Raw genomic sequence first — 22,935 nt, 5'->3', positions numbered from 1 at the left:
TTCAGGGAAGCTTGCAGTCACGCGCAAGATGAATAGCTAAGCTGTTCTAGGTGAGCATTGCCGGAAACATAGGAAAGTTTCAGTATCATTCTTTATTTGCAAATTTTTGGGGCTAGCAATCGTCGTCATATGCATATAAGAGGTGGTCGTCTTCTTCGCGGAGAGTGGTGGATGCAGAGTCTTGCTCAGCATTGCAGACATCCACCAGCTTAACTGGCGAAGCTTGCACTAAGTCGCGCTACGGCTGGACCATAGCGAAGGCGGAGGATTGCTTTATATGTGAGCACTGAAGGACACATCACCACGCATCTGTACAAGTTTGAAACTGTTTATTACATGTTCCGTCGTTGCTTTGCACTGTGCTAGTAGTAGACATCGTCATATGCATCGATATCGTCGTGTTCCTCATACCAAGCATGACATGCGCGATAGCGCTTGACGACAGCGGTGGAGTTTTTTTTTTTTTTTTTTTGCTACAGCCACTGCGCGTGCCTGGAACGTTCGGCGGTCGCCGCGAGGCAGGCTCTCACGAGCGGCCCGCATTTTCTTGGTATCTGTTTATGCAAAGGCGAACTTATATGGCTGTGCAGCTGCTGTGCTATTGGTTCTCAAAAGGCACGTTTTAGGGGTAGAACTAACGAGGGGGGGAGTGGCTACGTACATAGAGCACAATAAAATGGGCACAGAGCCAGGCGCAGTAGCTCTCGGTACGTATTTTTGGAAGGCCCAGAAACACGGAGGACAGGCTTATGGTGGCACTGCACATCGTCTGCTGACTGATGCCAAGGGACCTGTTACCAGTCACTTCCGCCGTGTTCTCCTCAATGACGCCGGAAACAATCCTAGACTTAGCATTGAAATAACGTTGTTTAATTGATGTAAACTAGCTAGTTGATTGCTACTCACGTGTAACACTTTGGTTGATGCTTAGGGCTCGTCCTTGCGATTTCCCTTCTCTTTTTTTATGTTTACCAGTACTCTGACTAGTTTATCGGTGGCCCTGTAAAACACCTTTTCGCTGTTTCACGGCGTTTATAATTCAAATGAGAGAGTCATATTGATTATTGCAGTCATGAGAGGATGCAGAGCTCAGTTTAAATGGTGGAACACCAAAGCGTTGACGCACCGTGCAGCCAGGCGACGAGAACGGCCCGTGCAACAATGCTGGCACCCGTGGGCCTCCAGAATGGTCCTGCCATGACATCAGATCGGCCACGGCCCGACGCCAGGTCTCTGCCCAGCCACGTTCATGCGGCTCCTCGCCTCCGGCTTGCGGCCGCTGCTGTCGTGAGAAAAAGGAGAGGGGGTTTTGAAAGACGTCGACAAACTGCGAAACCGAACTCACTGCGGTCATCAGTGGCCTTTCTGTGAAGCCGCTTAGATTAGTGTTCGCAGTTCTAGTGTAATTTTAGTCAGTTGAGATGCAGAAAAATGCAGCGCCGTTCAGGAGCTCGGTCGCCGGAAGTTTATTCAAGAAATTTTATTTAACTCATTGGCGTACGGAACAGGAATGAAATGTTACCCAGTTTGCCGAATTTTCATTTTTTTGTCTGCCTTGCATCGTGCTGGCAATAAAATGTTGGCCGGCAGCATGTAAAAAAAAAAATTGACTCCAATCCACGCTGTGAAGGTGGTTGGAAAACAAAGCTTTAAACGACACCCACAACGATTGCCCATGCGACGTCATTTGAATTCACACACGTGGCTCTACATAGAGTGAAAACAGAGATTCTGCCAGCCGTTACCTGGAATTACCAGCCGTCCCCAACGCCAACGCATCAGCAGCGTCGGCCACGGCCGGGCCAAAGCGGCGTACGCCGCCGCTGTAGCCCGGCCGTGAGTCGGGAGAGAAAAAACGGAGAGGAGCGTCTTTCGAAGGGTGAGACAGTGGAACCTAGCCATCCTGATGTGCCAGCTTGGGGCCACACCACCGCGCGACACAAGCGCAGACAGCGAAACAATGCGGCATGTGAGCTTAGCGATTCCCATTTATGCCGATTTAGACTAGTTAGCTTAGTAAGTGTGATAATTGCGTGAAAGCTGAGGGAATTTTATAATCACTATTTATCAGAACCTGTTGCTACCTTCGCCTTTTGTAATACCTCTTAAAACACAATCAAATTGGTAATCAGAAATTTAGAAAACGGAGTCCCATTCGTGGCAAACAGGGAGCAAACGGTAGCGTTCCTCTAGCGGCCAGATGTCTGTATGGGGTTTGTACATTTTCTTTTCCCGCCCTACAAACGTATGTTCGCCGTACGACCACTTGATTCCGTCGGGTGCGGGTTACCCTGGAGGGGTAACCCGCAAGCCGTGCAAGTTAATCAAGTTAAACAAGTTAATCAAGCCGTGCAATGGCACCGCGCAATGTACGCGAAGCTGCACCGAAACAGGGTCAAAACAACCGCCGCTGAAGCAGACGACAAAGTCGTACCGCCGATGCCGCAGCCAGCGAGCAGGCACTCCCACGCGGGGAGCGCTGGGAAATTCGCGGCGCCATATCTAGTGTTCTCTATGAGAGAAACCCTCCGCCCTCCCTCCCCCCCTCCCCCCCCTCCCCCCCCCCCCCCCCCCCTTCCCAGCCTCCGCCTCCGACGTTTTAAGGGTTTGTTGTACCTCACGCCACGACAGAACCGTTGGCTGGTAGAGCTAGTAAGCTTTGCTTTAAAAATAAACCCAGTTCCACTACGAGTGAAGTCTGCTGAAACAGCGAATCCGTGCTTTTATTGTGTGGAATGCCAACAGACATTCGCGCGAGAACGGCAGCACCATTGCCGCGCAAATTCTTCGGCTGTGCAGAGGAACAAGCAGCTAAACGTCAGCGGTGGGAGGCTTGCTCTCCTCTCCATTCCCCAGGAGGGACGGAGAGGAACCCGCACCGCAAGACCACTTCGCCCTCTATCGGTGGGTCTGGGAACCGGTTTCTGTGATGCCACCTGCGTGACGCATGACATACAGCAGACTTACGAAAAGGCTCGACCTACAACAGCTCCGCTGCTAAAAAATGATTAGCGAGAGTCAGGACGGTTCCTTTTCGGTTCGCATTGGTGGGACGAGTTACGGTCACTTTACGCCTGTCCGCGGAGTGCCTCAGGGATCGATAATCTCGCCCTTCCTTTTTAATATTATTATGTTACCGCTGGCCTGGCATCTCGGCTCTATGCCTGACATGCACTTTCTGATGTACGCGGATTACATCACAGTGTGGACTGTACACTCAGACCTTACTCGGCAAACCGCGTGCCTCCAACAAGCCTTGTCTGACACGCAGAAATGGTGCGAATATGCTGGACTGACACTTTCCGTCGAAAAGATAGCTATTCTGCCTGTGGCCAGTGCTTGGGGCCGTCGCCGACTGGCGATGTCTCCAATCGCATTGCAACTCTGCGTGCGACCAGTACGCACTGCCACCTCACTTCGCGTGCTTGGATTAGAAATTTATGCGTCCGGGTCAGCGTCTATGTGGATACGTTCAGCTCGCCAAAAAGTGGGACAGATGCTCCACCTCATCCGACGCATCTCACAGACGTCTGGTGGCTCCTGTTCCAAAATGGCCCGTCTATTGGTGCGGTCTGTACTCCAGCCTCGGCTTGTTTACCAGGCACAATTCCAACACCTGAACCAGGCGGAGTGGGCTCGACTTGAGGCAATTAACCGAGCCGCAATGCGTGCAATTACCTGCCTCTCTAGGATAACACCGATCCCTGCTCTCCAGGCTGAAGCTCAAGTTAACACCTTGGATGAGCTTGTTCATCAGCGTCGGTCCGCCCGCATGCATAAACTCACCTTTGTTGCTGAGGCAGCGGCGTTAGGAAATTACATGGGACGTTCACTACCCACATCTCCAGCCTGCGTAGTTACCGGCCACCTTGGCTATACCACCAGGTGACCGACAACAGGCCACTAACGCGACTTCACAATCGATGCAATGGGCATACTGATACGCTTTTCGCGGTCGCACAAGAACTGGCGGCTGAGTCTCAACCCAGGTGGTGCAGGCATTTGTGAACGCTGGGGCCAAGGACTACGTGGTGACGACAACACTACAATGTCCTTCCCACCCAGAGGCCTGTCAAACGTGCTTCTACGAAACGCACCGCACCCTGCCGTTTATGCTGGCTGAGCTTACGGCCATCCGGGACGGCTTGCAAGCACTAACTCCTGCTCTTCATCAAGCCCCTGGAGGTACTACTTTACAAATTTATACAGACTCCACGGCAGCCATACGTGATTTACGTCGAGTGAATAACAACTCGGCTATGTCGAGGGACATTCATGACATACTGGATACGTACCTCTGCCCTCTGCGGCTCTCGTGGGTCCGGCGAAATACGCTTTCAGCTCACATTGCAGCGGATGGTGCCTGCCACACTGCATTTGTTCCACGACCATCGCCTTTATTAACATTAGATACCCCAGGACAGTTTTTACAAAGGAAAGATCTTCGTCGCGCCACACGAACTCTAATTCCACCGTGTGGAACGGACTTCCCTAGCCGACTCGCTCGCTGGGAGGAGGTCTTGCTGCGAAGACTTCGTGTTGGTGTAGCCCTCTCATTATTCCGTTTCAAATGTTACATGTAAACGGCTAGTATTTATTCGACGGTGAAGTTTAGCCATGATATTCCCCTCAAAGAATTTCGGACTGCCCATGAAAACAATCATTTTGAAATGTGTACGATGTTCAGTACACGTGGAAGTAATCAGCCCTGAATGGATTTGTACACGAAATTAAATACAAATTGACTGCCTTCTACCACATTTAGAGGATGCGTATAGACGAGCCTGAAATGACGACTATTGCGCTGTAATGTCCAGAACAACAACTTTGTTAGGTACCGAGCTAGGTTATTATATATGTGGAATGAAAGTAGGTGATAAACGGAACACACACGCACACACCTGCGCATGTGCCCAAACTATGGGAGTGAGAAACGAATACACGAAAAACAAAATCGATTCCGAAGAAGATTGTCTGCGGCTGTTTGATATCAACAGCTGAATTTTTTTTTTTTTGAAGACAGAGAGGAACTCCCCTTTGGCATCGAAATTCATTTTAACGCTGAAATTCTGCAGCACACACGAAATAATCATGCTTTAGAATGACTGAACACACATGAATCACGCGATTCGTATTCTTTTTGCTTATTTTGTATCGTTTAATAGTCCCGTTTGTAGAATTATTTGAAGATTTTTTCAATGTTTCGCTAGCTAGAGCCAAGCCAAATAGCTATTGAAGAAGCCATAATTTGATTTACTTTGGGCTGAGCGAGTTGCTTTATATCGACTGCAAACTTCAGCTCGAACAAAAAACAGGATGTTAGAAGGAAACACGGAGACAATGCTGTCTAGTGGCGTGTTTTCTTCTAACGTCCTTTTTTTTGTTCAAGATGTAGTTTGCAGCCACAGTATGACGTTGAAAGCATCGAAATGTAAAGAAACAAAGGAATCCATAAGTCAACAAGTTGGCGAAAGCGTTGACGAAATGTTTTTGGTTATGCGTGAATTGGGCAATAAGAAAAACGAAATATAACAGAAATGTAACCTGCCGCCGTCTCTAGGTTGGTCGCGACTGTCAAGTGAAATAATCTGGATTTCACAGCCCACACGTCACGGAGTGGTAGAGTCGTGAAGTGTACAGGTTCCTAAATCATCCGGCATAGCAGCTAACGCACAATAATCCTACCCTTGCGAGTACAAAGAAATTATTGCGTGTGCGGGTGGAGACTGGAGGTGTGGAGTGTGGAGGGGGAGGGGGTGGGGAGGGGCAAAGAGGGGGGAGGGCAGGCATTGCCAAATTTTCTAGTATACTCTAAAAGAAACATACGCGCACAGCGCAGTTTACAATTGAAACTCGCGCAATCATACATACGTAGCCGTCAGCGACCAGACAAAAGGCGAATCCTCGCTTCTCGTTGGCTTATTTGACTAGCTTGAAGAACAGCAAAATATAGACAGCTCACAAAGGATGCTTTGAAAGTCAACGCTTCTGCAAGCTCATAAGTAGACTATTTTACTTGCGTATATTTTTGAACTGAATGACACGACACTCGTGTTACCTCACAGTCGTTAATACGCCCCATGCATTTTCCATCTCAAACACAACACTAATGGTGATACAAATTTCGATAAAAAATTATCTGTAACTGGAACAGTCGTTTTCTCCATTACTTGTGTCATTATCAGAGAATACAACAAGTTCCCATTTTCAGACAAGGCAGCATTTTTTTTTGTGCGTTCCTCTTTCTGTTCACCGTAGGTTTACGAAACTCGGAACTTTGTAAGGACGATAACGAATAGTTCCTAGTTCTAACAAAGAGGAAGTGTCGAAACTGTCTGCCGCATACGAGCCAATTTTAAGCTAAAATATTAAAGCTTGCATCGCCTTCCTACTTTCAGCGAAAATTGAGACTTGTTAGGGACAAAGATTAGTCAGAGCACATAGCGAGATGGGAATTCTTGCTGCAAGTTGCAATACGGAGGCGGGTAATAGAATATTTCATCCACGTTTAAAACAAATTTAACCCCGAGGCACCGCAGAATGATAATTTTTGTCTAGTTCCCGCTCGCTCTAGCGTTTCATTGAACAGGCGACTTCTCTATGGCTGTTTTTTGGCTGTCTGCACCGATTTTGGTGCTTTCGGGGCGAGTGAGTCTTTCACATTGTGTGCGCTAACCATTTAGCAAGCAAGCACGTACTGTTGAGGTGAAATTCGAAACAAAAGTCTCAGGATTGCAATGGCAGCCGTCAACGTTATTTGCATCGCTCCCGTGATGCCAGTAATTTTCTGTTACCGCGGGGCATGCACCAAAGCATGTTGCCTTTATTACGAACACAAAGGAACGCCAGCGCTCTCTAGGGACGCAGGAATTAGTTGTTATCTTTGCAACCGCGCGAAAAAAGATGAGGACGAACACAGCGAACAAGATAAGCACTTCGTTCGTCTTCTTTTTTCGCGCTTTTGCCAAGACGTTACCGTACCAACCTGCCTAATACCCGTGCCACACGTACACGAAAAATGACATTAAGTGCTGAATGCTTTACGTTTTAAGGCCATTAATCCGCTGCTACACGCAAAAATCTAGTGCCATTCGCTCTCATGTAACTTTTGGTTTGAGGTGTTCCGCACAACTTATTTGCCTTCACGAACGCCTTCAAACTGTCTACTCTCGAACGCGATGAGCACCAAACGAAACCAACGAATCTCTCAACACATGAGTGTTAACGCGGAAATTGAGACGATTTGTTGTGCACTCTTGGTGGCGAAGTTCTGAAGGAGACCAAGTTCACTAAAACAGCGCAAAACATCGCGATACTCGTCGTTTTGAATTTTTCGGATTTGGCTATCACTGGCAGGCGACGCCAGCTGCTGAAGCCACTTCTAGCAACGGCTCACACCATTTTTTAAAAAGCACTATTTCTCATAACGATTTCACACACAAAAAAACATTTTTAAACAATTGTAAGACGATTTTCTCTAAGTTAAAACTCCTAAAATACAAGTGCATTTCTTTTTCTGGTCATTATACCTTCATGCCTAACACATTTAATGCCTTTGCGTTTTCGCATGTAGCCCGGCCCGCCCAAATAATGTCATTCATTATCTTAGTGCCTTAAACACTTAATGTCATTTTTCGTGTACGTGTGGCACAGGTGTAACACATTTATACAGTTTTTAGTTGTTATTCCCAACGATGTAAGTAAACCTCGCAAGTAAAGCTTAGGCTTTACTTGCTGTTAGCAGCAAGATCATTCTATCCACTGTTCTTGCCACAAATCCCACATACAGTCCACAGAAAATGAAATTCGAACACAGAACTGTTACACTGAACACATAATTCAATTAATTTTGTACCGCAAAGGCCCAACAAAGCCGCGTCTCATTCCTAATAACAACGTGGAGCAGTCCAAACTTAGTCAATCAACCCAAAACCTGGCATTTTTTCTACGCGACCACAGTGCAAAACATTCACTCGTAAAGTGGTTTCGTACTTCTGGCTAATAATGCATATCTGTCCCGTCAAGGCTCTTACGCTTTTAGCGCTGAATTTTACTCCAACGAACAAAGTAAAATATTCGTATAGTTTGGTTCCTCGTGGACCCGTAAGTTCGCGAAATTTCGCAAGCTGCACACGCGTTGGCTGCGGTCGGTGTTTGTGGAGCGTCATTTACTTGTTCGAGCAGACGAGTGGCTTTGCATAGGCCTAGCGTGCAACGTGGAAAGCTCCTATTGGTGTGAACGCGGGTATGCGCCTGCCTGCCGTACGAGCTGGTCTCACACAGCGGCGCAGCAGTTATCGGTGAACCAAGGGTGCTCCCGTGGTGCACTGCCGCACTGCGGCAGCTTCGCTTCCACGGCGGCGCCCACAATACCTGCATATCTTTTGGGCGCCACGTGATCCCCAGAGCGTTGAACTGCGTAATCACTCTTTCCTATTCACAATCCAGAATAAGGGCTTATGTATCCTCAGAGTTATTACTTAACTCGCCATAACGAAATCCTCGGAACAAAAAACTGGCTTTGGTATAATCGATACTTTGTTAAAAGCGGAGATAATTTGCTCTAAATCGGGAACCATGAAACACTTCGAATAAAGCAAGATTTTGACTTGGGCGACTTCGTTCCAGCAAGTGTTTTCTGTACCAACGTTTCCCCGTTTCAGGCACCTTCCCCTTCAAGCCTTTGAGGCAGCCAAAGTGCGCTCCTGAAAGTAGCGCAAGCTATAGCCTGAGTGATCTGCTTTTAGTATGGAGGTCCCGTAATATCTAAGCATGCGAGCCTGAACGGTCCACTCTGACAACTTACAGAATGCGGAGGCGAGAGGCTTCAGGTAACGTAGGAAAATTGCAAGTTGGGTGAGTTGTACGTGTTCACACCTAATTGCTGCGCGACAGGCGAGACAGACAGGAGAATAACAACAGGGTGAGCGCTGTCCTGCCCTTTCCAGCGCTTGTCGGGTGGTTATTCTCCTGCGTGTCTCGTCTGTCGCGCTAGGGTTAGATACGAGCTTCAGATAACGTTGGCATGGCGCAGGGAAATCATTTCGAACTACTGAGCACGTCCTTAGCTCAAAGTTTCACCCATGTCAGAGGCTTGGAGAGAAATAATAAAAATAATAATACTCGTAGCTTTTTGAAAACCTGGAGCTTTATATTAAGTTCTTTCTAAAGCATATTTAAAATAGGTCGACACAAACACTTCAGAGAACTCTGCAGACAACATATTCCCCTACACCCATCGTTGTTTCTGGGTGACGATGCCATGGTTTCTGTGAAACGCTTGTTTAAGTATTTGTCAGATGTTAAGTTTTTAAACCTCATTTCCTATTATGCATAATCAAATCTGGCCCTATACACCAGCTATCACCATTATCTTTATTGATCTTCCTATGTCCAGTTTACACGTTTTATACCTACCTTTTGTGGTAATCACGTCTTTTCATTAAATAATTCCTCTGGCGCTCTTTGACCTCATCGGCCTTGCGCCATTAAACACCAACCATCATCATCATCATATTGAAAATAGATTCTTTTTTAGCGTGCCGAAACAACCGTCATTAGGATGTAGTTAAGGGCAGGAGGAAAAAAAAAAGTGCACGTAATGGCCATTCAGCCTTCAAAATTGTCGCCATCACTCTGTACAACGTATACGCGGAAGCGAGCATAGACATTATCTTAATTCAAGCAATGAGCGTTTACGCGTGGCCGGGAAATCATCGCTAACGTTTAAACGTGATGCCGTCCTTAGCTATAAGCAGATGATCGATACAAAAACCGCCCTCCAAAACTAATAAATTTAAGCAAACTAAGCAAACGAATGTTGCAAACGTGAGTTTTACCTTTTCATTCCATCGCACTGCTCCAACGTTCGTCTCCTTTCAGCTTTCATCCAATCAAAGCCGAGGCTTCGTTTTTCCTGGGAAATGAATTTCTAGCCGCCGTGTGTGCTCTTTTCTTCCCCTCTTCCTTCCGCCTGATTTGCTCAAGGCTGCCGAGTCAGCTTCATTGGACACCGCTGTGGTCTCACCGGAGGAGCTCCTCTCGGGTGGATCGCGTTCTCTTGTGGCCTCAAAAGCAACTTCTTGCTTTGATTCGCGGAAGGGACGAGAGCTCATCTTTTGCCTTCTGGTGTCTCTCTTTTACCGTGCGGTGTATTGAGCGGGCGTCACATTTTCAGTGGCAGCTGACCTCTGGTCCTCCTGGTGCTTCCTTCACCCCCTCTTCCCCTCTCCATTTCCACTCTCCCTCTTCCTCTCCCCTTTTCTCTTCTGCTCTCCCTCTGCCATTCCCTCTTCATTTCCACTCTCCATCTTTCTCTCTCCCTCTTGTCAGGTTCGTTGGACAATAATAAATAGAAGAGGAAGGTTTGAAAACGAGACTAGTTTATGATGTTATACCCAAAACCCCAAAGGAAATACATAGCGAAGTAGGGAAACTAAAGAATGGTGGGGAACTCCTAAACATTGGGGAACGGTAACAAAGTGGTATAGAACACGGTAATAAGTTCAAGCATACGGGCAATAGTCAAAGTCCGGTAATGACGGGTGAGGGCAAAGCTCGGTAATGAAAAGTCCACAACACGTATCCGCCGCTGGAACGGAGTTGCCGTACCTCTCGTCGCGGAGGCGCCGTCGCGATGCTTCGATGTTGAAAGGTCGAGGTGGCGTGTCAATGCCGGGGTGGTAGCGCGCGCACCGAGCTCCCGTTGCACCGTTGTGGGGAACGCAGCTCTCTTGGGGCGTCGCGGTCTCCTACCGACGCACGGCGAGACGACGTTCTTGCAGTGGTGAAGTTCTGGGGGTTGGAGTTGAGGAGGACCTCTTGGGGCACGGCACGGGTCCGGTCGCCCGACCGCCGCGCATCCCGGTCTCGCTCCACACTCAAGCGTCCCTGTGCTCTCTCGCCGTCTTCTTCTTCGGCCCCTTGTGCCCCCCAGCTGCTGCCGCTGGCCGCGTCCCATTGGCTGGTCGCTGGCGCAAGCTCGTGCCGGGGTCGCGAGCCTTCGGCGCCGTAGCCGGTGTCAGTGACTTTCGTTCCGCGTGCCTTGCGTCTTCTTTGTTCTCGTCTTCTTTCACTCATGACAATATCCCCCCACTTAAGCATTTTCCCTGAAAAATGTCTGCTCACTCATGTCCGACACACCATGTACACAGTCCTTGGGGAGCAGTCACAGAATATCTAGTCATCACAAATGCACTTGGAACGTCCCCAAGAGCAAATACGAGCTCACAAAACACTGATCACAGTCGATAATGAGTCAACACACCAACTACATTTATACACGACATTTAGGTTAAATCTCAGACCAGTCATCAACCACAAAGGCAATCAGACAGATAGCTTATCCCTTTTCCGACAGTGGCTACGGTGCCACTCCCTGCCTCTTACGTACACACGTCTGGCCGCGTAGTTCAAGGGCTTCCCATTTAAATCATATGGTTCCCCCGCGAATTCTAACTTTCTGACAGACCGCGGAAAAGACGGAACAATATATCTTTTAGTGGCGCTTGCATTTCGTGAGCCACTCGTGAGTCGTGATACAGCTCTTTTCCCGGTACAACCGTTCTTTTGCTTGGTTTTTGAACTTCTACACTTTACCCGACTAGGGTAGTGCCTTGTTAACTTGAGAGTAGGGTGTATTCTTTTTGACACTAACTGGTCATTTCGGCCTGAAATCTGAGGCTTTGGAACCTTCTCGTCTTTGACAGGACTCTGTTTCGCTACAGAGCGGCGATCCGAGGGCAGGATGTCCACCACCCTAGCCGTAACGACATCATCAACCTCGAGTCCAGCAGACGCACTGAGAAGAAAATTTGATGTCGCTTCCCGCACTTTTACAGGGGTTGTGGTGCCTCGCTTAGCCCGAGGCACCGTCTGACGTTTTGAGATTACTTCAGGCTCACCTGCCTGCTTGACCTCTAATGCTCCTTTTAAAGGCAGCAGAATCTCCTCTGCATTAGAAGTCGGTGGGGAGAAATGTTGTACTTTAACAAAGCTTTCCCCGCCATTCTTATATTGACGAGCCTCACTACGCGTAGCCTCAATCTCCGCGAGTCGTTGCCGCAGCTTCAAAGTTTCCCTTTCAATTTCCGCGCGCTCCTTTTCTATCTCGGCTATCCTTTTGGCCGCCTCAATATCTAGAGCTATTTCCTCACGCCAGAGCCTTTGCTCCTCGAGTGCCCACTCTGTCAGCTCGTCGCCGCTTAATCCCAATCGCTTCCCCAAATCAATTAGCTCTGCCAGTTCCATGTCGGGTGTTTAGGAGTATACAAAAATGAACTAGCCTCGTCCTGTCGCGGACGCCAATTATTGTCAGGTTCGTTGGACAATAATAAATAGAAGAGGAAGGTTTGAAAACGAGACTAGTTTATGATGTTATACCCAAAACCCCAAAGGAAATACATAGCGAAGTAGGGAAACTAAAGAATGGTGGGGAACTCCTAAACATTGGGGAACGGTAACAAAGTGGTATAGAACACGGTAATAAGTTCAAGCATACGGGCAATAGTCAAAGTCCGGTAATGACGGGTGAGGGCAAAGCTCGGTAATGAAAAGTCCACAACACGTATCCGCCGCTGGAACGGAGTTGCCGTACCTCTCGTCGCGGAGGCGCCGTCGCGATGCTTCGATGTTGAAAGGTCGAGGTGGCGTGTCAATGCCGGGGTGGTAGCGCGCGCACCGAGCTCCCGTTGCACCGTTGTGGGGAACGCAGCTCTCTTGGGGCGTCGCGGTCTCCTACCGACGCACGGCGAGACGACGTTCTTGCAGTGGTGAAGTTCTGGGGGTTGGAGTTGAGGAGGACCTCTTGGGGCACGGCACGGGTCCGGTCGCCCGACCGCCGCGCATCCCGGTCTCGCTCCACACTCAAGCGTCCCTGTGCTCTCTCGCCGTCTTCTTCTTCGGCCCCTTGTGCCCCCCAGCTGCTGCCGCTGGCCGCGTCCCATTGGCTGGTCGCTGGCGCAAGCTCGTGCCGGGGTCGCGAGCCTTCGGCGCCGTAGCCGGTGTCAGTGACTTTCGTTCCGCGTGCCTTGCGTCTTCTTTGTTCTCGTCTTCTTTCACTCATGACACTCTCCCCCTTACCCATCTTATTCTCTCTCTCTCTCTCTCTCTCTCTCTCTCTCTCTCTCTCTCTCTCTCTCTCTCTCTCTCTCTCTCTCTCTCTCTCTCTCTCTCTCTCTCTCTCTCTCTCTCTCTCTCTCTCTCACACAATTCAACTTCCCGGTGCCGAAGGAAGCGTCTGTTTGGCCGCGCCCTATTCGACCCCGCACCGGCCGCACTGATTTATTTTTTAAAAAGAAGTGGTCCTCCCCCCCAGCTTTGTTTCGTATTTTGAAGGGATACCGATCGAATCCCTCTCAGGTGCTCCAAAACGAGACGAAATAAAGGAAAACAAACGATTTTGGAAAGAAAGCGAGCCGAAGTTACGATGTCGTCATTCTTCTGTTGGTTTCCCAGACCAATAGAGTTCCATTTTATGACAGTTTTCCATTTTAAATGCGCTAAACTGTCAATATAAATTTGCACGTTTGTTTCAGGGCGAAAAGTTGACCAAGTTTTATTGCATGTCGATGCAATAACTTTTTTTGTATGTTTTTTTGTTGTTTTTAATGGGATGTGCGTCAACGGCAGCATGTGTTGACTACGAGCACCTTTGATTTTCGTCGAGATTGCGCGGATCTCGCTACTTGGCCAATCTCGCGTCAAAAGTAGGACAATGACAGTAATGCCGATATTTTCGTCCATGGAGACGAGGCAAAAACCTTAGGTTTCATCGACTGCTCACGCTGCAGTAAAGGGTTGCGGTAGGCGTGTTGTACTCTGGCTACATTCTTGCTTCATTCTTGTTCCATTTTTGTTCTCGTACTTACTGTCGATAAACAATAATATGCTATATTACAAAATAATGTCTACGTTGCAAAAGAACTTAACACCTCGTACGATTGTAGCGTTATTCCAGGTATCATTTTTATGTAGCTACCAAAATATATATTGGCTTGCTGTGGAAATGTGATCCTAAGGTGATTGTCAGATTGTGAAGCAATCTGATATAAGTGTTATTACACGCGTCGTGTTCGAATTAGATCCAGAGATGCTCAAGTGTGGCTGTTGAAAGGCAACAAAGTATAAAAGAAACGTTTTTTTTTTTCAGTGACACAAAAACTGGATTTGATGGTAGGCAATGTTCAGTAGGAATACCAAATAATATGTTATCCTAAACGTGAGATGTACCCCAAGAATCTATATTTTAACGCTCAGCTTCCATAAGAAGTACTGATATAGTTTCGTATTGCACTCTCGCCACATTGCTGATGTCGATAGAATACCGCTGTTTTCTTTCGTTCGTTTAAGCGAACTCAACGTCGTCCTTCATCGAGCATTGAATGTCAAAATTTTTACCGTACCCGACACATGCAGTTAGCACTTAACGTTTAACAAGTATGAATGCGAGAGCGTTGATTGGGAACTATTGATTGTGCCAGGCACTAATGTCGGCCACCATGGCATTTGGCCTGCTCATATAGCATTTAAATTTGGAGCGACAAGTTCAGGAGTGTCTCGTCGAGAAGAAATTTGCCTCCAATTTTACGTTCTTTTTTTCTTCTTCGGTGACGGTATAGGTTTCGTATCAAACGATCCTGTTTACATTGGCGTAGAGCTTAGTTCAACAACAGCAAATCTTACCGCTCGCAATCACGAGAAAATGTGCCCGCTGAGTCATTTATCGTTCGTCCTGGGTTCTCGAAAGAAATCGAGCCCGTCTCTACCTTGTTTTGCCTCTTTCCTCATCACGCCAAAGCAAAAGGGAAAACTGACTGCGTCCGGGAGCAACCGAGAAAAGAAAGTTTTTTTTTTATCTTTGTTTTGTTCTGTTCACCCTTTTTTTGTTCAACGCTACCCGTAGTTCGATACTGTCCTCCCGCGTAGAACAAGCAAGCAGCGATAGCGAGTATGCCGGCACGGAAATAGGAAACAGTCTCCCTTTCCCTTCTTCTCCCTAGTGTTCCATTTTTGGCGCTCTACCACTTTCCCCAAAACCATTTTGACAATCGGAGAGTTGTATATGATGCGCGCGGAGGGGTAGGTGGGTGGGTGAGACGATCGGAATATTGATTTTGGTTTGAAGCGACGCTGGGACCACCGCCCCCCGAGCTCTCATCTCCTGCAAAAACATTCCCTGAACGCTGGAGCCGCGCATGTTCACTGCGTGCATGTGGAAGGGGAGGGAGGGCGGGATGAGGGGGGGAGTACGAACCAATTCGGCGCGCCATCAATTCTTGTCAAGCAGCGTCGATGTAAAAGAGTGGAGAATTCAGCGACAGGAGCGCAGGAAGATTTCTCGCACGCTTAGTCCGCTTGGTTCAGCGGAACGCGTGATCGCCTTACCGCTTGAATCACGTGTGTCAGTTCCTTTACGCTTTTATCTTTTCCGAAACCTCAAATTTGGTTTGCAGTTCAACTCCCAACTGAAAATTAAGCTCGAACATTTGCGAATTCCGTAATTAATCGTAGCAGGCGTTCCGACGGGCGGTGACAGAAAACGTGCCCGGGATACGGAAAAACAACGAGAAAATGGGTTCGCACGTTGAGTAACCTTGCGAAGATATTAAAAAAATACCAATGACGAAGAAAAGTACCGACGACGATTAGCGAGTCGGATTATGACTTCTCGCCGTTCTGAGGCCGAAGAGTGCGCGAAAGCGAAAACTCGATAAAAGCGCTCGGAAATTAATCATTGGCATGTCAGCGGCATTGCTGTAAGAACTAGAGAGAGGCAATCGGAATGTGCGCCTCGAAGGAATTGGGACAGCGAAAACTATGTCATACCGAAGTCGGGGAAATGGGAAGAAATTTCTTATTTCCGGCGTTTCATAATTTGTTTTGACAGACTAGACCGTCGCATTAAAAAAAAAAAAAAAAAAAAAAAAAAAAAAAAAAAAACTTGTACAGATGCTGGGAGGGTAACTTCGCTGGTCAGTTCCCAACACACGCTCCTTCACTATTTTTGCTCGCAAATCCCGTTAGACTCGACGCCATCCTGTTAGGCTTGGCTACGCAAAAGAAAGAAAAGGGAAGAAATTCGCCCATATTTGCAATTGAGATGCGAAGACTGCGGAAACAAAAATGCCAGGCCAAGAAGTGTGCGGGAAACTGGCGAGATGGCAAAGAGCCGAGGGGCAGGTGTGAGGACTGCGAGCCTAAGGAAAGGAACGCTTCCCGTGGTTGGAATCGAACCTGGGTCCATCGCGCTATGAAACCGGCGTCTATCCGATTGAGCTATCATTGCATTTTTTTTTTCTTTATTGCCGGTCTTCGACATAACGCAAGTCATTCAACACACCACATACAACAGGCACACACAAAAAGCTGCCAGTCGTGACTCCGACTTGGCTTTGTCATTGGTTCATTACTTAATAGCAGTTAGTGTTTCAACTAAATCCAACCACTCAGGAGCTGGCTGTAGCGTTCTTTGCCCCTCAACAAATTGTGCAACGCTTTCCCGCAGTAACTGCCGCGCCGGTCGAGCATTCGCGTCGCCATGGAGCCAGGCCATGCGCGCACGCCAGATGCTATGGAGGCCCAAAAGCATCACTAAGTCGTAGGGGACCCCTTCTTCATTGTCTGTGCATAGATACCGGATACCATGTGAATTAAGTGGGAATTCTTTGTGTAGTGTTCGTTGCATCACATCCCAAAAGTGTACCGCCATCCAACAGTGTATGAAAACGTGTTCTATGTTCTCTGGTTGTTTGCAAATTGTGCAGTCTGTACCCCATGGTGTCTCTAATCCCTTTTCTTTTAACCATGTTTTCACTGTTAGTGTCCCTGAATGAAGTTTGAAGAAAAAAGACTTCACCCCCGACGGCACAGGCATCCTTTTCACTCTCTTGAGTACGTCCTGCCCTGGCCCTGCACTGTACAGCGCTCTATAGCGCGGAACAGGGAACAGACTATCACACACATCCTTGTACAATTTTTTCCGCGACACTGTACTCAAGTACTGCATAGAAAAACGAGTCGATAGGAACCTTGCCGACATTACAACCTCTTTAAAATAACCCTGAATCCGCCCCTGAATATGCACACTTGACACAACCAATTCCGGTAACGCGTGAGACAGCCGCACTTGGCAGACTGTCCGCAAGAAGGGGTCGCTCGTATCTCTCAAAAAGAGAAATCTGCTCACTAACTGGCGGACAAATAGATGGGTCAGTCCAAGACCGCCCTCCTTGACCCGCCGAAACAGATTATCCCTGCTACACCTTTCCCAGGAGGAAGACCATATAAACACCGCGAATGCTCGGTGCATTCTTTGCACATTCACACGTGAGCAATGTAACACTTGCATAACATACCACAGCTTGGCAACAAAAAATAAATTACATACGGTCGCTTTCGCAAACATTGATAGAAAGGCCCCTTTCCACTTTTCCCCTTTTTCCCGTATTTCCTGCGTTTGGGCCCGCCAGTACGGTTCGCTGTCCTGGTAGCATTCAAGCGGCGTACCAAGGTACTTAACAGGGCTGGTTTCCCAACTGACGTTGGCGAAATAGTCCGGTGTTGATGGCCAGTCCCCGTGCCAGAAACCCAGGCACTTCCCCCAGTTTACCCCGCTGCCCGTAATTACCCCAAATCGTTTCACACTGTCAACTGCAGTTCTAACACTCTCCTTCGTGGTACAAAAAACAGCAATGTCATCAGCGTATGCGAGAAGTTTCACTTCCGCCTCACACAGCTGAAACCCGCGAATGTGTTCGTTTTCGATTATCTTTAAACACAGAGTTTCAATATACAGACAAAATAAAAGTGGGCTTAGAGGGCAGCCCTGGCGTACCGACCGTTCCACGCTAATGGGGGCCCCCAGAGTCTTGTTAACGATTAATCTCGTGGTGCACTTCCGGTACGCCAGAGCCACACCCTCTTTAATGACTGTCCCTACATTCACATAGTCCAAAATAAGTAACAACAGTTCATGGGAGACACAATCAAAAGCTTTCTCCAGGTCGAGCTGGAGAATAGCCACACGAGCTTCGGCAGCGTCACAGCATTCTAGAACACACCTTGCCTTATGCGTGTTGGTGAAAATCGTCCGTCCTTTAATGCCACACGTCTGATGTGTTCCTACCACTTGAGTGACGATTGTTTGCATTCTCTGGGCTAACACCTTCATAAAAATCTTATAATCTACATTCGTCAAAGTGATTGGGCGATATGCTGTTACCTGTTTAAGCTTATCTGTGTTGTCTGTTTTAGGTATTAGTATCGTGTGTGCCTGTGCGTATGACAAGGGCAAAGCCTTGCGTTCCAGAGCCTCGTTAAAAAGTGCTGCCAAGAGTGGCGCAAGCTCGGCTTTAAACGCCTTGTAAAAAGCCGCGCTTAGCCCGTCAGGTCCTGGCGACTTTCCTGGGTTTAGGTTATTGATGGCACTTTCGACTTCAGCAGGTGTTATGGGCTGCTCTAACCTTTCTTTACTGTCTTCGTCGATTCTCGGCATTGCGCCGATGAACTCGGTTTTAAATGCCTCCAAATCAACTATGCGAAAAGCAAACAATCCTTTGAAGTAGTGAAAAAAAGCCCGCGCGATTTCATGCTTATCGTCCGTCACCCTTCCCTCAAACTCTATCTGTCTTATCTCGTTACGTCGCGCGTTCGCCCGTTCTAAACCCATCGCACGCTTAGTAGGCGTTTCTCCGGACGCTAACTGGTCTACTCTCGCGCGCACGAGAGCTCCCCGATAGCGTTCGTCGTCCAGCACTTCAAGTTTTTGTTTAATTTTTGCAATATCTTCTTTGAACACCCCAGGCGCTTTGCACTCTTCGCGTGTTAGTTTCTCTAGGTTGGATCTTAGTGTTTTTTCAATAATTTTTTGTTCATATTTAATGACCGTGGACCTTTCTATGGCCCTCAGTTTCACGTCCTGTTTACACTCCTCCCACTGTTCGCAGATTTTACCCCCCTCTATTTCCCGTATTTTATTATTCACTGTTTCCACAAAGTCCCCGTCCATGAGCAACTTGTCGTTTAACTTCCATAGCTCCCACTTAAAGGGATTGGTCCGTTTTTTAAATCCTAGGTTGCACACAACCAAGCAGTGGTCCGAAAAGGATACGGGTTTTACGGCGTACCCTTCGCATTTCCCAATCAAGTCGGTTGTCACATATACCCTATCCAGTCTGGCGTGGCTAACACCCTGAAAATGTGTGAATTTCACATCACGTTCGCTTTCCAAGCATTCGCCCACGTCCACTAATCCAAAATAATCTATTATATCACACAACAGTACAGTACTTTCGTCTCTAAAAGGAGTGGTGCTAGCCTTGTCGCGCGATGACAAGACGCAGTTAAAGTCGCCTAACACGACTAGCCGCTTTTCTGCGCATAGATAAGGCCGTACGTTACTGAAAAATACAGTTCTTTCTTTAGCGTCGTTCGGCGCATACAAACAGATAAATCGCCACTGCACTTCAGCAAACGCCACATCAGCAATCACAAGCCTGCCCGATAAACCGGAGAAGACATGTTTAACAACAAGGCTCGGCAGTTTTTTGACAAACAAAAGGCAGCCAGCGGAGAGGCCAACTGCATGGCTTACACATACAAAATACCGCGACGTGAAACGTCGCACCATGTCCCCGGTCTCATCCTCCCCTTCCACTTTCGTCTCCTGAACCGCTAGTATATCCACGTCCAAGTCAGTCAACAGGCGATATACTTGGCTCTGCCGTCGCTTACCCGAAAGGCCTCGGACGTTTAGGGTTGCAAGGTTCAGTGACTCGCAAGGCTCCATTTCCACTCTCATACTAGAAACCGAGGACATGGTGCTTACCTCTCACGTCCAGTGCTCCGTTAGGGGACGCCTTTGGGCCCCGGGTCGTATAGGTGCGTTGATGCCGATACCGCCACCCCTGTCGTTCTGCGCTCCGATACATTTGTCTTGAGCCGCGTCGTCGAACGACGCCCTGGCGTCGCCTTCATCGGCGGCTCGTCGGCCTGGGCTGTGATGTCATTTGCGTCACCCTCGGCAACGTCGACGTGGGCCCGCTTGGCTACAGTAGTCTCGGTCACTTCCATGGCATCGGGGTTCTGACTTGCCGTTAGGTGGTTGTCCGTTCGGGTGACGCCGTCTTTCGACAGGTCTCCCGCATCAACAGGCTTCCCCGTGGCTCCACTGTCGCCGCCCCCTGCTGCCGCGATGGCCTCGTCCTTTGCCTCATCGGCTGCCTCCTCCGGCCCCAGGTCCCCGGACCCCTTGGCAGCTTCCGCCGCCTCCGCCGCGTCCATGATGTACTCGGTGGCCAGGTCAGTGCCAGCGGGTCCCACAGCGCTCGCGTACGAGCGCTCACAGTGAGTGTCAGTGTGGCCGAAACGTCTACACCGGTAACACCTCGGCACCTTGCACTCACGTCTGACGTGGCCTTCGCCGTGACAACGAAGGCACTGCATAGGCCGCCCGGGTGCCACGACGAGAGCTAGCTCCCCGGCGACGCGAATTTGGTGGGGCAGGTCGCCTAGCTTCAGCCCGGACTTGAGCTTGAGTAGCACAGTCCTCGTCGTCGACGTTTTCTCGTTGACACCCGCAACACGCCACCGCTCTCTGGTCACCTCGCTGACACTGCCATAGGTTGAAAATGCCGAGCGAATGTCTTCGTCCGCCACCCCGTACAACAGCCAGTGGAGCTTGAGCTTCACTTCCTGGTTCTGCGGGTCAATCACGAGGCAGCGACGCCCCTTCACCACCATCTCGGTAGCGGCCAGCATCTTCCTAGTTGCGTCGGCGTTCTTGAAGGTCACTGCCCAGACGTGGTTGATTTGGTAAGCGCCCAAGGAAATAACCTCGGGCAGCGCACCATGCTGGGCCAGAGCGTCCCTGAAGTCTTCGACCCGGTATGGTCTTCCCTTTACGTCAGCGTGAAGGAAAACTGTGTTTGACACAATCCGTCCGGTAGGCAGCGTCGGCAAGATAATCTGATAGTCCTGTTCTTCGTTTCCCTCGCTCCTGTTTCCGCGGCTGGCTTCGGCCGCTATCACCGCTCGGTGCGAGCTCATGATTACACGACCGTTCACAGCGGTGCCCGGAAGTGGAATGAGCTATCATTGCATTCGGGGTGCTCCGTGTGTTTTTGAAAGACGATAGTCTTTCGTGGTCTACTTAAACCCAAAAATTTTGGTCTGTCTGTCTGTCTGTCTGTCTGTCTGTCTGTCTGTCTGTCTGTCTGTCTGTGAAACGAAGTCTGCGCAATAGTCTGATATACTCACAGCCGAATCTAAACGTCTAGGTCTTGTTTAGGTGTTCTTACTTGTCAACATTGTTAAACAAGAACAAGTCATTACGCAAATATGACAAAAAATCAATAAACGAGGGATATTTACGGGGTTCCTTTACAAAGAAATTATTAGATGCTTGATTTTTGCGGAATGAAATACCACATCCACTGCAGAAAAAAAAAAAACAGAAAAAAAAACACTGCCGCCTACTGTCGCCTGCACCACAAAAGCTTCTGGCGGCATTTTAAGAAATCACGCAGCCACTGTTACGAAAGGTTCCACTAGATAGATTCCACGTTCTGCTTGAAACTCACGTGGACTAGAGCGACGTTGTTCTATAAACGTTGAAGTAGGGTGCCTCAATTCACGCGCGTCTCCGCCGTACGGCAGCGCTGGCAACGGGCCACTCGGCCTGGAGCAGTAGAACGCGATAAATTTACATTGACTTGAGCAAACCTTTAGCGTGCTTATCTTGGGAGGAGCGCGACGCAAGAGGAACAACATGAGAGATGAGCAGGAAAGCGAAGGGAGGCATTTACTTGCCAAATGTCAACAAAGACCATCGTCTTTTGTCTACATTTGCAACAAAAGCAGCAGATACGCGGCCATTTTTTTTTTGTTCATAACGGGCGTTAGCTTTGAACTTTGTCTGTGTTGAAAAGGACAGATGTTAGGGTGGATTGGCTGCGCCTATAGTGGGGACGTAAGCTCTAACGTGCAAGTGCTTTCCAAGTTCAGAGAGACGCCGTATGCTCGGCGGCACAGTGTTCGATCTACGATTAACATGTACATACCTAAGGAAAGCCACGTTATAGCTAGCGAAGACCACCAGCTTCGCAGTTTCCACAGGCTGCGTATCTCAATTGCTAAGGCGCCGATTTTTTAGTCAAGGGAAGAATCCTTGAATTTTGGGTTATGGGCTCACATTCTGCCTAAAATATGCGAGAGGTTTTATTTGCGCTGAATAATACGGGCGTCCATGAGCCATGCCATCAGTTTCGAAGTTTGGAACAGAAGTTTGGAACGGACGGAAAAAACTGACCAAGATTTTCGCGTCTAGGTGGACCGAGAAAGGCTGTCGTCTATAAAAAGTGCAAGATTGACATGACATTGTTAACGAAGGTTGTAGCGGTAACAGGGACCCCAAAGTTATTCTTGCTGCGCCCCCGCCGTGAACGGTTGCCATAGCATGTGACGCAGAGAATTATTCTTCTCCCGTCGATTTTAATTTTGAGATTCATTTTCGTGAGAACCACAGGCAGCCATCAATTGCTTCCTTTCCCAAATCTTCTTTAGGGGCTACGTACGCGCGCTTCGAAAGTTCAGCCCATTTCTTGATTAAACACGAGCTGTCATTTCCTACACCGATATTCTGACGCCAAAAGACACAAAAATTGCGTTGAATGGTGCGTACTTTCGCCCTTTAGAGCTTCCCCGCTAAAATCACGGGGGAAAATGAAAGGAACAAAAAAAAAAGCGCAAAGTGTCTTCCGGGTTCTTGAATTTCTATGAAATATCGCCCCTTGGATTGGTAAAGGTTTAAGTGTTTGGGCAAATTTTCTCTGCTCACACTTCCAGTCGTTCTCTGGCTTGTGTTCCTTGATCGGATTGGATTCTGCCGGAAGCGAACCCATCTGAAGAGTATTGATCGGTATAGTGCAAAGGCTTAAA

At 48.4% G+C, this 22,935-nt stretch overlaps 1 protein-coding gene across 1 annotated transcript in view; it reads right to left on the bottom strand.

Moving 5' to 3' along the window:
- Positions 1-22,935, bottom strand: part of LOC144178688 (uncharacterized) — a 286,853-nt gene that overhangs the window by 9,899 nt on the left and 254,019 nt on the right. Inside the window, exon 4 of the mRNA XM_077706708.1 lies at positions 1,127-1,282. Coding sequence (XP_077562834.1) covers positions 1,127-1,199 — 73 coding nt within the window. The 5' untranslated portion in view covers positions 1,200-1,282. The remainder of the gene's footprint in view (positions 1-1,126; positions 1,283-22,935) is intronic.

The sequence above is a fragment of the Haemaphysalis longicornis genome, unplaced genomic scaffold (assembly GCF_048455015.1).
Source record: "Haemaphysalis longicornis isolate Haplotype H1 unplaced genomic scaffold, Haemaphysalis longicornis Haplotype H1 scaffold_4, whole genome shotgun sequence".
In the NCBI taxonomy this organism is placed as follows: domain Eukaryota; kingdom Metazoa; phylum Arthropoda; class Arachnida; order Ixodida; family Ixodidae; genus Haemaphysalis; species Haemaphysalis longicornis.
This window is presented reverse-complemented; position numbering and strand designations above follow the sequence as displayed.